This window comes from Perognathus longimembris, chromosome 23 (assembly GCF_023159225.1).
Source record: "Perognathus longimembris pacificus isolate PPM17 chromosome 23, ASM2315922v1, whole genome shotgun sequence".
In the NCBI taxonomy this organism is placed as follows: Eukaryota; Metazoa; Chordata; class Mammalia; order Rodentia; family Heteromyidae; genus Perognathus; species Perognathus longimembris.
Window position 1 is genome coordinate 24,691,286 of NC_063183.1, and position 13,146 is coordinate 24,704,431.

The 13,146-nt window shown below is 47.4% G+C and overlaps 1 protein-coding gene and 1 long non-coding RNA gene across 2 annotated transcripts in view; both read left to right on the forward strand.

The window, feature by feature from the left end:
* Positions 1-13,146, forward strand: part of LOC125340613 — a 25,846-nt gene continuing 12,700 nt past the window's right edge. The window contains exons 1-2 of the long non-coding RNA XR_007208788.1: positions 1-12; positions 8,945-8,952. This is a non-coding gene — a long non-coding RNA (uncharacterized LOC125340613). The remainder of the gene's footprint in view (positions 13-8,944; positions 8,953-13,146) is intronic.
* The window catches only part of Pygo1 (pygopus family PHD finger 1), a 9,835-nt gene continuing 8,690 nt past the window's right edge, over positions 12,002-13,146 (forward strand). The window contains exon 1 of the mRNA XM_048332329.1: positions 12,002-12,129. Coding sequence (XP_048188286.1) covers positions 12,081-12,129 — 49 coding nt within the window. The 5' untranslated portion in view covers positions 12,002-12,080. The remainder of the gene's footprint in view (positions 12,130-13,146) is intronic.

Below are 13,146 nucleotides of genomic sequence, written 5' to 3' on the forward strand. Positions count from 1 at the left end.
AAGATATTTAAAGTTACCTCTACATGTAGGGAAATTGAGTTGTACATTAAACTTTTTGTTTCTTGTTTTTGTGTTCAACAACCGTGTCTCTCCTGAAGCTATTCTGCACACACAAATCATCCATAGAGATTTTCCATTAAGTCCGATTGCTCAGCCATGGAATGTTTTTGCCAAATGGTGTGATTCTTTCCTAAGCACCTCCTTGGTGAGAGTTTGATAGAAACCCTAGCAAGCTTCTCTATGGGTAACTGTCATGGTAACCCCACAATTAGCCTGTACAGTCCTTTTCCTCTTTGTAAAGTGTCACTTGGTTTGCGATGGACCCTGAGGAATAGGAATATTGTCATATGCAAAGCTAAAATGGATACAAAAGGTCATATTCTTATTTTTTATTTTATTTTTGTGCTGGCTATGAGACTTGAAAAGAGCTTGGGCGCTGTCTCTGAGCTTTTGTGCTTGGGCTGGCTTTGAACCTTGAGTTCTCAGCCTTGTGAGTAGCTTAGATTATAGGTGTGAGTAACCAGCACACCACACCTTGTCATGTTTTAAGTGAGTTGTGCTTTGATAGATGTGCTCTTCAAAGTCATTGAGTTGAAATTGAATCATTAAATTGAAATATGTCCATTGTGGTAAAGGAACCTGGTTTTCAAACTAGACATGACACTTAAGGGGAAAGAAAGGTACTTTTTAGTGAGATCTGGAGTTTTATATAATTAACCGAAAAGTAAAGACACTCCGTGACTTTTCAAACTCAGCTTTGCCACGACGAAATTAGATCTTCCGTGAAATTCTACACTTCTGTTTCTTGTGCTTTCAACACAGAGACGATATTAACAAGGAGCAATATGATTTATTTATTTTTTTGCCATCTTGTCTTAGCTTTGTTAAGGGTATCAATGTCAAAAATTCAGGATCATAGTTCAAGCCCAGAGGAAAAACCCTTTGGAAACATTTCTGAGTTGGTCACAAAAAAAAAAAAGAAATAGAAAAAAATATATATATATATGTTTTAGGAATACAAGAGTCTCCAGATAGGATTACACTTCAGCAGTGGCTATAATAGTTCATATATACATATGAGTTCATATATATGCGTATGTGTGTGTTTCATTGAATGTAAACCTTGAAACTGAATGTAAAAAAAAAAGAAAAATGTTCCCACTATGTCAAAAGAGTCATGGTTATTCTGTGTCTAACTGTGTTTTGTGTAGGCTTTGGCCTCTGATAAGTTTTGCATTGGTTCAGTCATCGAAATAACCTTTTGCCACCTGTGACCCCCAAAGTGGAGAGGGGTGCTAGGTTCTAGAGATCCGTGTTCACATCCCGTTGTCCAGTGGTCAATTGTATTGATGTTAACCGTAGATTAATTCTAGGATGATGTATACTCAGGAGCAAAGATCATAGGCTAACGCAACGTGTGTGTTTGCAGGCTTCATCTTTCCACAATCCTTGGAGGTGTTTTAAGATGCAACACCTAATCCATCTTAGGTCTCTGAAGATCTCTGGAGATGAAAGTCAAGGTGTGGGTAGGCCCTCTTCCTCTGGAAGTCTTAAGAATTTCTTTCTTTCTTGGTCTTTCTCAGCTTTTAAGGGCTTGTAGATTCCTCTCTGTCTTCAAAGCCAGCAGTGTAGCAGCTCCTTGCTCGTCCCTGGAGAAAACTGTTCCACTCGTGAAGACTCACCTGGTTAAGATGTCTCATCTATAGTTCCTCAGTTTAACCACACTTGCAAAGTCCTTCTGTCCTGTATTTGGTGAGCGATCTTTTTTTTTCTTTTAACCAGTCCTGGGGCTTGAACTCAGGGCCTGAGCACTGCCCCTGGCTTCTTTGTGCTCAAGGCTAGCGAGCCACAGCGCCAAGTCTGGCTTTTTCTGTATATGTGGTGCTGAGGAATCGAACCCAGGGCTTCATGTATGCAAGGTGAGCACTCTACCACTAGGCCATATTCCCAGCCCTGGTAAGCATTCTTGTACCTACCCTATTATTTCTCTGGAAATTCTGATCTGTATAACGTGTCTATGGCATTGTTGTACAAGTCTCGTGGACCTTCGTCCCCAGGCTGACTTTGAACCATCATCCTCAGACCTCAGCCTCCTGAGTGATTGAGGATTACAAATGTGAGACACCACACAAGCATCCAGAAGAATTTTTTTGTGTGTCAACACAGTCTGTCCACAGAGTAGAAGCAACACAGAGAAATCTGACTTAGTGCTAATTCATTTATTCTCAGGAAGATGGCGAAGCAGGGACTTGCAACCTACCTCCAGTCATCTCCTTACCTCTCTGCTTCAAAACCTTCTCTTTCTGTCCGCCAGGCCCGGAGTTGCATTAGAAGCAATGTCCAAATGGTTTCTGGAGTTCCTGTTGATTCAAATGTTGCCTTATTATCCTTAGGTCTTTAGAATTGGATTTTTACCTTTTGAAATTTTCTGTGGCCTCTATATTTACACAGAAAATAAAAAGACAAACCCAGGCTGTGTGATCAGTAGTCACTTCTTGATACATTTTCTAAAGAGTCAGTTGTTTTTACACAAACATCAACTAATCTTAACCCACTAATTGAGAAACAGAAATTGAGGAAGAGGAGGAGGCGGTGGCGGCAGGCTGGGCTTTTGTTCTGTTCTGCCGGGGTGTGTCCCAGGCAGGTGCTCTACCCATGAGCTGGGCCAGCACTTAGGTTCTAGTCTTGACCACTTCAAGAATTATTTGGTAGGAAAGCTCTTAATTTATTTCTGTTACATCTTCCCCCCCCCCCCCACCCCTTTTCCTTTTGTGCTGGAACTAGGGCTTCAACTTAGGGCCTTGCCCTGTTGCCTGGTCTTTTCACTCTGTTCCATCTTTATCCATGAAATAAAGATGATTTGTTGGGCAGAGTGAAGCAATCTGTTGAAAACGTCAAATGAAATTCAAAGGTAAATACATAGGACCCAGAAGTCATTTCTGTGAGGTGTGAAATCGCATCTTAACGATTCTTTGTTTACAGACCCACCTTTCCCCCTTAGGCTTTCTATGTGGAGATGGAAAGCATTTGCACCGCTTGTGTGTGCATCAGAAATCCAATACAAGAAAGCAGTCAGTGAGAGAGAGCAGAATTGAGATACAAGAATTTAAACAGTGCTCTAGAGGGTGAGTAAACCCAGGGAAGAGGACAGAGAAATTGCCTGTGCTAGACAGACATTCACTGTGATATCTTGGCTTTTAATGAGTTAAGGAGAAAAGTGTGCTTCTAGAATTCTTCTTTAACAGATCTACTCTCCTATGGTTGTGGAGCATTTTTTCTATTTTTGCAAACTATTTAGAATTATTTCTCTGTGGATGGAACCCGGGGCCTTGGCCCTGCTGGCCAGCAGACCACATTAGCTGCATATACTGGATGAAGTTTGTGTAGGACAACATACAGAGCCACCTCATTCTAGTTTATTCCAGTCCACATTCTGGATGATAGCCATTTTGCTTGAAAATGGAAATGACCAATGATTAGCAACTCAAGCCTGTGAGTGAATAAGAGAGAGCCTTGCACGCACACGCATTGCGCATTGCCTTGTCTATGAGTGCTAGAAAACAAGTGTTCAGAAAGTTGTCTCTTGCTATTGTTGAGCAGCATTTTATGTCTATGTGTTTTTGGTTTTGGTGGTTTTTTTTTTTTTTTGTATTTTGTTCAAAGATGTGAATTTACTGCAAGTGTGGGAGCCAGTTAAATTATTTTCTCCCGTGGGTGTTCTGGATCCTGTCACTCCGTGTGCCCTGTTCTTACCTGGACAGCATTCGCAGACCTGCTCGTGGACGGCGGAGCTGAACGCTTTTCATTTTGTACTTGACTCAGGGGGTAAGCTCTGTCAACTCCAGTGCGTGAAGAAAGCGAGTGTCTGTCCTGATTATTGAATGTACTTTTTTTCCCAATGCCTTCTTAAAACGTATTTTGTTTAATAATGTGGGTTTGTTTTCTCCTTAGCATCATAGTAAATATTTCTTAGCATTTTCCCCCCCCTACACCCCAGGGTAGTTTATATTCTACCCGACAGGTCAGGCCAAAAAATGAGTAAAAGTATAAATGCCAAAATGTTTATGAAACTGCTGTCTAAATACTGATTGATTGCACAGTTTAAATAAAAGACTTTTCTTAGTTTAAAACAGAAAAGGCCCCTGTGTTCTTTCACGCCACCCTTTCCTTTGGGGAAAGGAAACTTGGGATAGCTAGAATGAGATGGGGATGATGATAGCCGTGAGTGAGTTAAGGATCTAAAAATTGGTTTCATGTCCTATTTTCTGTGTAGCTCTGTGGGAATCATGTTCTTGCTTTGCTTCATGGACACTCACTCAGAAACTAAATAGCAGGTAGCCTAAAGGCTATGGACTTGTCTAGAAAAAAAACAATGCTTATTCAGAATTGGTTTATTTTGGTGGGTCGTGGGACTCGAACTCAGGACCTGAGCTCTTTTGCTCAAGGCTAGCTAGCTACTACCTTTGAGCCACAGTGCCACTTCTAGTTTTCTGGTGGCTATTTGGAGATAAGAGTCTCACAGACTTTCCTGCCAGGGCTGACTTTGAACCACTGGTGCCTGGCTCAGAATATTTTTAGAAAGATGAATATGAAAAGGTAAAAATGATTCTAAATTGGGCACGGTGGCTTGCACTTGTAATCTTAGCTACTCAGGAGGCTGAGACCTGGAGGAGCTAGGTTGGAAACCAGCTTGGGTAGAAAAGGCCCTGAGACTCTTATCTCCAGTCAACTACCAAAAAACCAGGGCTGTGGTAGAGAGCTCAAAGACAGTGCCCAGTCACTGAGTTCAAGTCCCAGAACCCTTGTATACACACAAACCAACTCTACTGTAGGGACTGGCCTGTATTCTAAAAAAAAAAAAAAAATCTTAGAATCAGGATATGCAAGGGAAGCTTATGGAGCCATCCCATATTTAAGGAAGACCAGCATAGCTCAATATAATGTGGATCCTGCGTGCCGGGATCAGGGCTTTGAAGAAATAAAACTAGCCTAGGCATTATTGGAATTATACCGGTCATGTGGCACATAATATCTCAATCAAAGCCAGACCAAATAAATGATGGATGCCACAGTGATTCCAAGCGATTGTGTCACCTAATCCCTCTTAGTTTGTATACTACCCCACCCTCAGAACCAGTCCCCAATGTTAACGGACAGGAGATCTTTTTAAAAAAATTTTTTTTGTCACAAATTAATTTTATTTATTTTTTTGCCGGTCCTGGGGCTTGAACTCAGGGCCTGAGCACTGTCCCTGGCTTCTTTTTGCTCAAGGCCAGCACTCTGCCACTTGAGCCACAGCGCCCCTTCTGGCCTTTTCTATATATGTGGTTGGTGTTGAGGAATTGAACCCAGGGCCTCATGTATACGAGGTGAGTACTCTACCACTACGCCACATTTCCAGTCCCACAGACAATAGTTCTTGTTAACTTCCTTAGCAATGAAGATCCATTACAGTAATCTAGTGTTAGGTGTCTAGTGATCTCTGCTGGATAATACTATGTTACTTGTATGTGATTTCCTTAATTCTTCTCCCAAGTGGGGATGCAGTGTTCCAGGAGACTCCATCTCCAAAATAACCAGCAAAAAGCTGGGGTGGAGGCATGACCCAAGAGATAAAGCACCACATCAAGCAATCAAGCCAAGCACACTCAAGACCCTGAGCTCAAAATTTGATAGCACCACCACCACAAACAAAAAAGCAAGTATGCAAAAAAAAAAAAAATAAGAAAAAACACTCAAAAGAATGTTTTGTTTTGTTTTGGCCAGTCCTGGGCCTTGAACTCAGGGCCTGAGCACTGTCCCTGGCTTCTTTTTGCTCAAGGCTAGCACTCTGCCACTTGAGCCACAGCGCCACCTCTGGCCATTTTCTGTATATGTGGTGCTGGGGAATCGAACCCAGGGCTTCATGTATACGAGGCAAGCACTCTTGCCACTAGGCCATATTCCCACCCTCAAAAGAATGTTATTATACAAAGTTTTGATTATTTTGTCTCCCTGTTCCCAGTCTTTCCTGCAAACACGCCTATAAGCCAAAAAGGCTTCAAGTTGGCACCTTCGCTGTCTGTTAAATGAGATTTCCTAAAATGCTGATAGTTCCATATTTAGTTGGTTGTTTTAACACAAAGCCTTGCCATGTTTCTTACATAGCCTTGCCTTGCTGTGTTTCATTCACAAATATGCACACATCCTGTTCGTCCCCACATGTTCATAAAATTTTTCTCAGGCACTCACAGCAGTTCAATCTGCCTATGTTGGCAGTATTTGTATCCTGGGGGGAAAAATCAGCTTCTCTTTCCACTGCTATAATAAAAACAGAGCAAAATAAGGAAGATTCTCATTACCTTGCCATATTGGTTTTAACAGCTCTCACACTCAACTCTTGTGCCCCTAAGGGCACAAGATCAAAGATAGTGCTTTAGAGTTATGTCACTTAAAAATGTGATACTGCAGCTGGGCGCTGGTGGCTGATCACACCTGTAATCCTAGCTACTCAGGAGACTAGGATCTGAGGGATGGAGGTTCAAAGCCAGCTTGGGGCAGAAAAGTGTGAGACTGATCCCCAACTTCCAATGTCAGAAGTAGAGATATGTCTCAAGTGTGTAGAGTCCCAGCCTCAAGCAGAAAAAAACTAAGGGAGAGCATAAAGTCCTGAGTTCAAGCCCTACTACTGGTACACATACACACATACATATACCCAAATGCCTATTATTTGTTTTATAGTTTTATCCACCAGAAATATTTTAGTAAGTTTTCATTAGAAAGAATATGTATTTCAGGATGTTAATATAAACTTCGTATGAACCTAAAATTTGGCTATAGGAATCGATTGCTTAGCAGACTGTCTTGTATGAGATAAATAGTTAATATTTGAAATGAATAATGGATAAATGAAATTAATGAATGTTAAGGCTTTAACACTGAATTCTTTGCCATTATACAATTTACTGAATACCTATAGGTGCCAGACAGCAATGAGCAAAAGTTAACACAAGCCTGGTTTACATGAATGTTGGTCTGGAACTGCAGGCTGAATGTAATAAAAAAAATTCACAGAAATTAAAATGTAATTGTAAACTGAAAGAAGTAATGAAATAAAAGAATGTGGGGAAAAAGAGGAACCTGGCTTTGGGCTTATTTGAATAAATGATGCTTGAAGAATAGAAGGAAAAAGCATTTGCAAAATCTCTATGGTAGGAAGGCAATAATGATTTGAGGAACATTTGCAAAGGCTTAATTATAAAAGCAGTGAAGTTATTGGAGAGTTTTATGGAAAAGAATAGCGTGATGACATTTCTGTACCTAAAAGAGCTCTCTACACTTTGAGATATAGTTTGACAGCCCTTATAATACCAAAAATGGACTTTCCACATGATCTAGCACTTGTGTTTTTGGATCTTTATATCAGGAAATTAAAGCTTATTTTCATGCAAGAATTGATACATGTATGTTCATAATGACTTTATTTTTCTAGCTAAAAAGTGAAAATTACTCCAGTGTCCCTCAATGAGAAAATGATTTTTTAAAAAACTGTGGTATGGGGCTGGGAATATGGCCTAGTGGCAAGAGTGCTTGCCTCGTATACATGAAGCCCTGGGTTCGATTCCTCAGCACCACATATACAGAAAATGGCCAGAAGGGGCGCTGTGGCTCAAGTGGCAGAGTGCTAGCCTTGAGCAAAAAAGAAGCCAGGGACAGTGCTCAGGCCCTGAGTCCAAGCCCCAGGACTGGCAAAAAACAAAACAAAACAAAAAAACTGGTGTATCCATTTATGTGGAATACTGCTAGGCAGTACAAAGAGACTATTGATACAAACCACAATGTAGATGTCACTGGAAGAAAATGTGGTCTTTTGGAAAGAAAACTAGTCTCCAAATAATATATGCTGCTTATTTCATTTGGTAATATTAATGAGAGATGGAGTAAGGATCAACTGTGGAACTCATAATGAAGTTGGTTACGCAAGACTGCAGCAAGGTAAAAGAATATTTCTGGTAGGAATTCTATCATGTTGGAGATATAAAAAATATAATAGGCTGCAAAGCGCCGATGGCTCACTCCTGTAATCCTAGCTACTCAGGGAGGATGAGATCTAAGGATCGCAATTTGAAGCCAGAATGGGCAAGAAAGTCCACAAGACTCTTATGTCCAACAAATTAATCAGAAAAGGCCAGAAGTAGCACTGTGGCTCAAATGGTTGAGAGCTAGTCTCAGGCACAAAGAGGATCAGGGATGGCACAGAGGCCCAGAGTTCAAGCCTCAGGACTGGGGGAAAAAAAAGAGTAATGGGTTTGTGTGGAGGAAGTCCTTCTTTCCACTTCTGCATAGACTGGGGGCCAGGCTTTAAGAGGAGACTTCAGAGTTGCGTTGACACTTAAAAACTAGAACTAGAGCAGGATGCACTGTATCTGTGGCATCTAGCTAGCAATAGCAGCGCTGAAGCATACTGATGAATCTTCATGGGAATCTGACATTTCCAAGATGATCAAGAGTGGAAGAACATGACAGATGCCACAAGGGAGGAAAGAGAGTTTTGGGTTGTTTTTTTTTTTCTTTTTTAAGAGAACCATGTGCTCCTGTCTCTCCCATCCTCAGGAATGTCAGAAATAAGGACACACAGTGCTAGATGGTGGCAGTCATTTGCTCTGCCTACCTTGTATCCAAGTTTCTGGATAAGCCACTTCCACATTGAGAATGGGACTGACAAAATGAAACTTAAGCAAGGTTGAAAAATGTTTGCACGTAAGGACTTTCCTTCTCTTGGTATTCTTAGAAATATGTAAACTACTACTAGATGAAGGAGTCACACTAGCCTGCCGGAGGCTAAGGGATGACCCCGTTACCAAACTGCCAGCCACCTACCACCAACCACTACAAATCCTGGAGTCTGCCTAATCATCACTATTACATCATGCCAGAAGAGCACAGCTTTTTCCCGCTGACCCAGCACAAATGGTCTAGCCACAGAGCTACGAACAAGTAAGTGACTGGTTTTTACTGTTTTTTAAGCTATCAAGTTTTGGGTTATTTCACCACTAATAACTGATGACATAACTGATGACATAAGTGATAGGGATAGAGTTCACTCATGGTTGCTAATATGACTCCTTGGACTGGAATGTGTATCACGTGGGGTATTATGGGTTCTATCAGTGTATCTATCTGCTAGATTCCCACCTCAGACTCAGGGTGTCTAAGATAGCTCATTGTCCCAACGGAAAGCTCTTCCTCTGTTGGGGTCATCTAAACCAAGGCTGGGTGTAAATGTCTCCCATGTTCAAGCCATTACCATATTATCAGTTTATACTACTTTTTCCTGTATCCTCTGCTTCAACATAAAAGGTTCTTGGCTGACCTCGTGTGTGTGTGTGTGTGTGTGTATCATTTCTCAACTGCTCTGTTTTGAATGTGTTGCCTTCAAAATTCTGTTGACAGCATTAGGAGATTGGCCCTTCTCGAAGGGACCACCGGGACTAGGACAGCATGAATAGAATCAGGTATCTTTGCAAGGAGGGTGATGGAGGGAGTTTGTTCACTTTTTGCCCTTCTGGTTTTTTGTTTTGTGGGACAGAATCTTACTATTGCAGCCAGGTTGACCTGGAACTTCTAGGCTTCCTGCTTTGCTTTCCCAATACCCTTTGCCTTTCTACCTCCTCCCTGCTCCTCCCAGGAGTCTGCATTCATGGTACAACTTGGAGAGCAGGAGGCGGCCCTGGCCTAGTGGCAAGAGTGCCTGCCTCATATACATGAGGCCCTGGGTTCGATTCCCCAGCACCACATATACAGAAAATGGCCAGAAGTGGCACTGTGGCTCAAGTGCCAGAGTGTTATCCTTGAGCAAAAAGAAGCTAGGGACAGTGCTCAGGCCTTGAGTCCAAGCCCCAGGACTGGCCGAAAAAAAAACAAAAAAACACCCTAAGATTCATTAGTTGCCCCAACTGTGGGAAATAAATTTATCTTCTTTATAAATAATACCATTGTCCTAGCAGCATGGGTACAGTAGTAGGGATACTTTTTGTTGCTGTTGCTTGTTTGGAGGCAGAGTCCTCCCTATGTTGCCCTGACTGGACTTGAACTTAGAAGCTCAGGTGATGTTCCTACCTCAGCTTCCCAAGCAGCTGGGACCACAGGTAATACCAAGCCTAGCTTGGCAGCGTTTGGTGCCTCTCCAATCCATCTTCCGCTTGATAGCCAGAACAGTATTCCTAAATTACAGACCTATGCATTCCATTCACCTGCTCAAAGCCTTCATTGTTTCCCCCACTGGTTTCAGGATAAAATCCGAATGTCTTGGATTCAATGCTCAGTACCAGGAAGGGGTTGACCTTCCTCGACCAGTCTCCTTTCCCTAGGGTTATGTAATAAAAAGATGCCATATTGACTGGTGTTTTCACGAGTGCTTTTCGAGTCTTCTCTCCGCGGCTCTGTGAGGGTAGAGCCTTAGATCAAATTCAGCTGTATCATATGACCATTTGTCCCGAGCACTTTCATCGCATTACCGCGGGCTTTCTCGCACCACAGCTCTGCCCCCCCCACCCCCACCCCCACCCCCCCCACCCCCCGTGTCCCAGGCCCATGTCCAGTCCGTTTCGTCACACACTTAGTCACCAAGTATATTTTGAACACTCGGTGGTGAGGACGCAGCGGGGCGCTGGACGGACTTCCAGGCTAGTTTGGGGGAGCCTCCTGCCACGTGGCTCTGGTAACCTAACCTTGGCTCCACGCTGCTGCCCCAGGCTGGATCTTCTCATGAGGAAGACGCCCCCCCCACCTCCGCTCAGTCATGGGGCGCGGGGGTGGGGAATGGCATCGGCCTCCTGGCCAGGCTGCTGTCTGGGCCGCACAGTCACCATGGCCCCGTCGGGGGTGGGGACCCCCCGAAGAGGGCGTCCGGCGTCGCCCCCGGGGGGCCCCCCTCCCCACCCGACTCGGGGCTCACCCCCCCCTCCGTGCCCCGCATCAGGTGGGGGTGCCGCGCGGGCAGGCGTCCAGCCCGCGGCCACGGAGGTGGGGGCGTCCTGGGGGGGGGGCTCGGAGCACGGGCCCGGGCGCCCCGCGTGGGGAGGTGGCGTCGCGGAGGCCGCGCGCGCGCGCGGGGACGCCGGGGCCGGGTGGGGAGTCCCGGGGCGGGGGGGGGGTGTGCTCCGTGGCGGAGTCCGTGGCGGAGGTGGCCGGCGGAGCGTCGCGGGGGGCTCTCCCCCGGAGCCGGGGCGTCGGGTGGCGGCGGCGGCGTCGCGGAGCTCTGCGGAGCGCGGGAAAGGCCGGATAGGGGCGAGCGCCGCGGAGGGGGTGTGTGTGTGAGGGGGGCGGCTGTCAAGTGGCCGCCCGCGCCCCGGGCTCAGGGTCAGAGGTCAGGGGTGAGGGGTGAGAGGTGAGGGGGGGCGTGCGCGCACCCAGGCCTCGGGGGTTGGGCCGAGGCGGAGCGCGCGGCGGGGGCGGGAGCGGAGGCGGCGGGGGCGGGTCGAGGCCGCGGCCCCCTCCCTCCCCTCCCTCCCCTCCGCTCCCTCCCTTCGTCCCCTCCCCGCTCCTCCCCAAGCCCGTCCCCGCGCGGGGCCGCGCCACGTCCGTCGCCCGCCCGCCCCGGAGCGGGTGCTGGCGGCGGCTTCCCGGCCGGGGGCTTTGTGTCTGCGCCCGGGAGCGGCGGCGGCGGCGGCGGGGGGACCGGGCTCCTCCTCCCCGTCCTCGTCCTCGGGGTCGCGAGGGCGCCGCCCGGGCCGCGCCGCCCGCCTCTCCCGCCCGGGCTCCGCGGCCCGGGGTCCCGCGTCCCGCGCGCGCCGCCGCCGCCCCCAGGCCGCGGCCGCCGGAGCCGCCGGAGCCGCCGGAGCCCCGCGCGCCGCCCCCGGGGCCTCGGCCTCCTCCCAAACTTTGCAAAGTCAGCCGCGTCGCCGCCGCCTCCCCGGGCCGCCGGGGCTGAGCCGCGCCGCCGCCGCCTCCCGCCCGCCCGCCCGCCGCGGCCCCGCAGAGGCGGAGGAGGCGCCGGCGGCGGCGGGGACGGGCACGGGCCGGGGTCGGGGAGGAGCCGCCGCCGCCGCAGCGTGGAGACCGGATTCCCGCGGCCTGGGAGCCATGCGCCGCGGTCGGTGATGTCCGCGGAACAGGACAAGGACCCCATCGCGCTGAAGAGAGTCCGAGGTAACCGGCACGCGGGACCCGGGGCGGGGATCCGGGCCACGCGTGCCCGGAGGCCACGGGGCTCCGTCCGGGGCCTAACTGCGCCCGCCGCCCGCCTCCCGGGTCACCCCGACTTTGTGTGCCGCCCTCAGCATCCTTCCGTCCTCCCGCCGCCTCACCCCCCTTCCCCACAATGGGCACCTTGGAGGGAAAGGGGGGGGTTCGCCGGGTCGGGACCTCCAACCCTGCATCCCTCTCCCCCCAACCCCCCACCACCAAAAGTAAGTTGCGTGGCACCGAGAGTTGGTGCTTTTCAAGGTGTGCAGGTCTTGCGAGGTTCTCCGGAACCCCTTCTCACCCCCCCTCCCGGGTCCGCCTCCACCCTCCCCCCCCCATAAAAAGGCATCGTATAGTTTGTTTTCCCTTAGGGTAAAGGAGAGAAATGCGATAAATCCAAAAGGCGCCTTCTGTATTGATTTATGATTAGGAATCGGATCACGGAAAATGGCTTTTATGCATCATCCGTTTTGTTCCTAGCAGATTAGTGAGTACCGTTACTGCCGTCTTTGCCACGAAGAGTCAGAGCGAGTGAGCAATGAACTAGACAAAAGATACTGCATGCAAGTGTGAAACCCCCACATGCCATCTGCGAAGATGGGGAGGCTTTCCACTTCCGTGGATTTAGAGCTGGGAGTGCTGAAGTTGGAGTAGTACTGCTGGGTCATTAAGCAGCTATTTATTGAGCATGTACCAAGTCCTAGGCACTGTTCCTTGGTTCCAACAGTGGTTTTAAAAAAGCCGATCTGCATCCAGAACGAGTTCACACTTGGGGTAAACTCAGGATAAAGAAAAGGTACGGAATGGCAAGTTGTAGGTGTTGTGGTAACAATAAATAAAGCAGGAAAACAGATAAGGAGACAGGGTTTATACATGAGGTGATGTTTCAGGAAGACTTCATTCGGGGCAAAAGCAGCAGCAAATGCAAAAGCTGTGGGTCTGGATTCATCTGTCTGCCTATCTACATAACCATTCATCCAT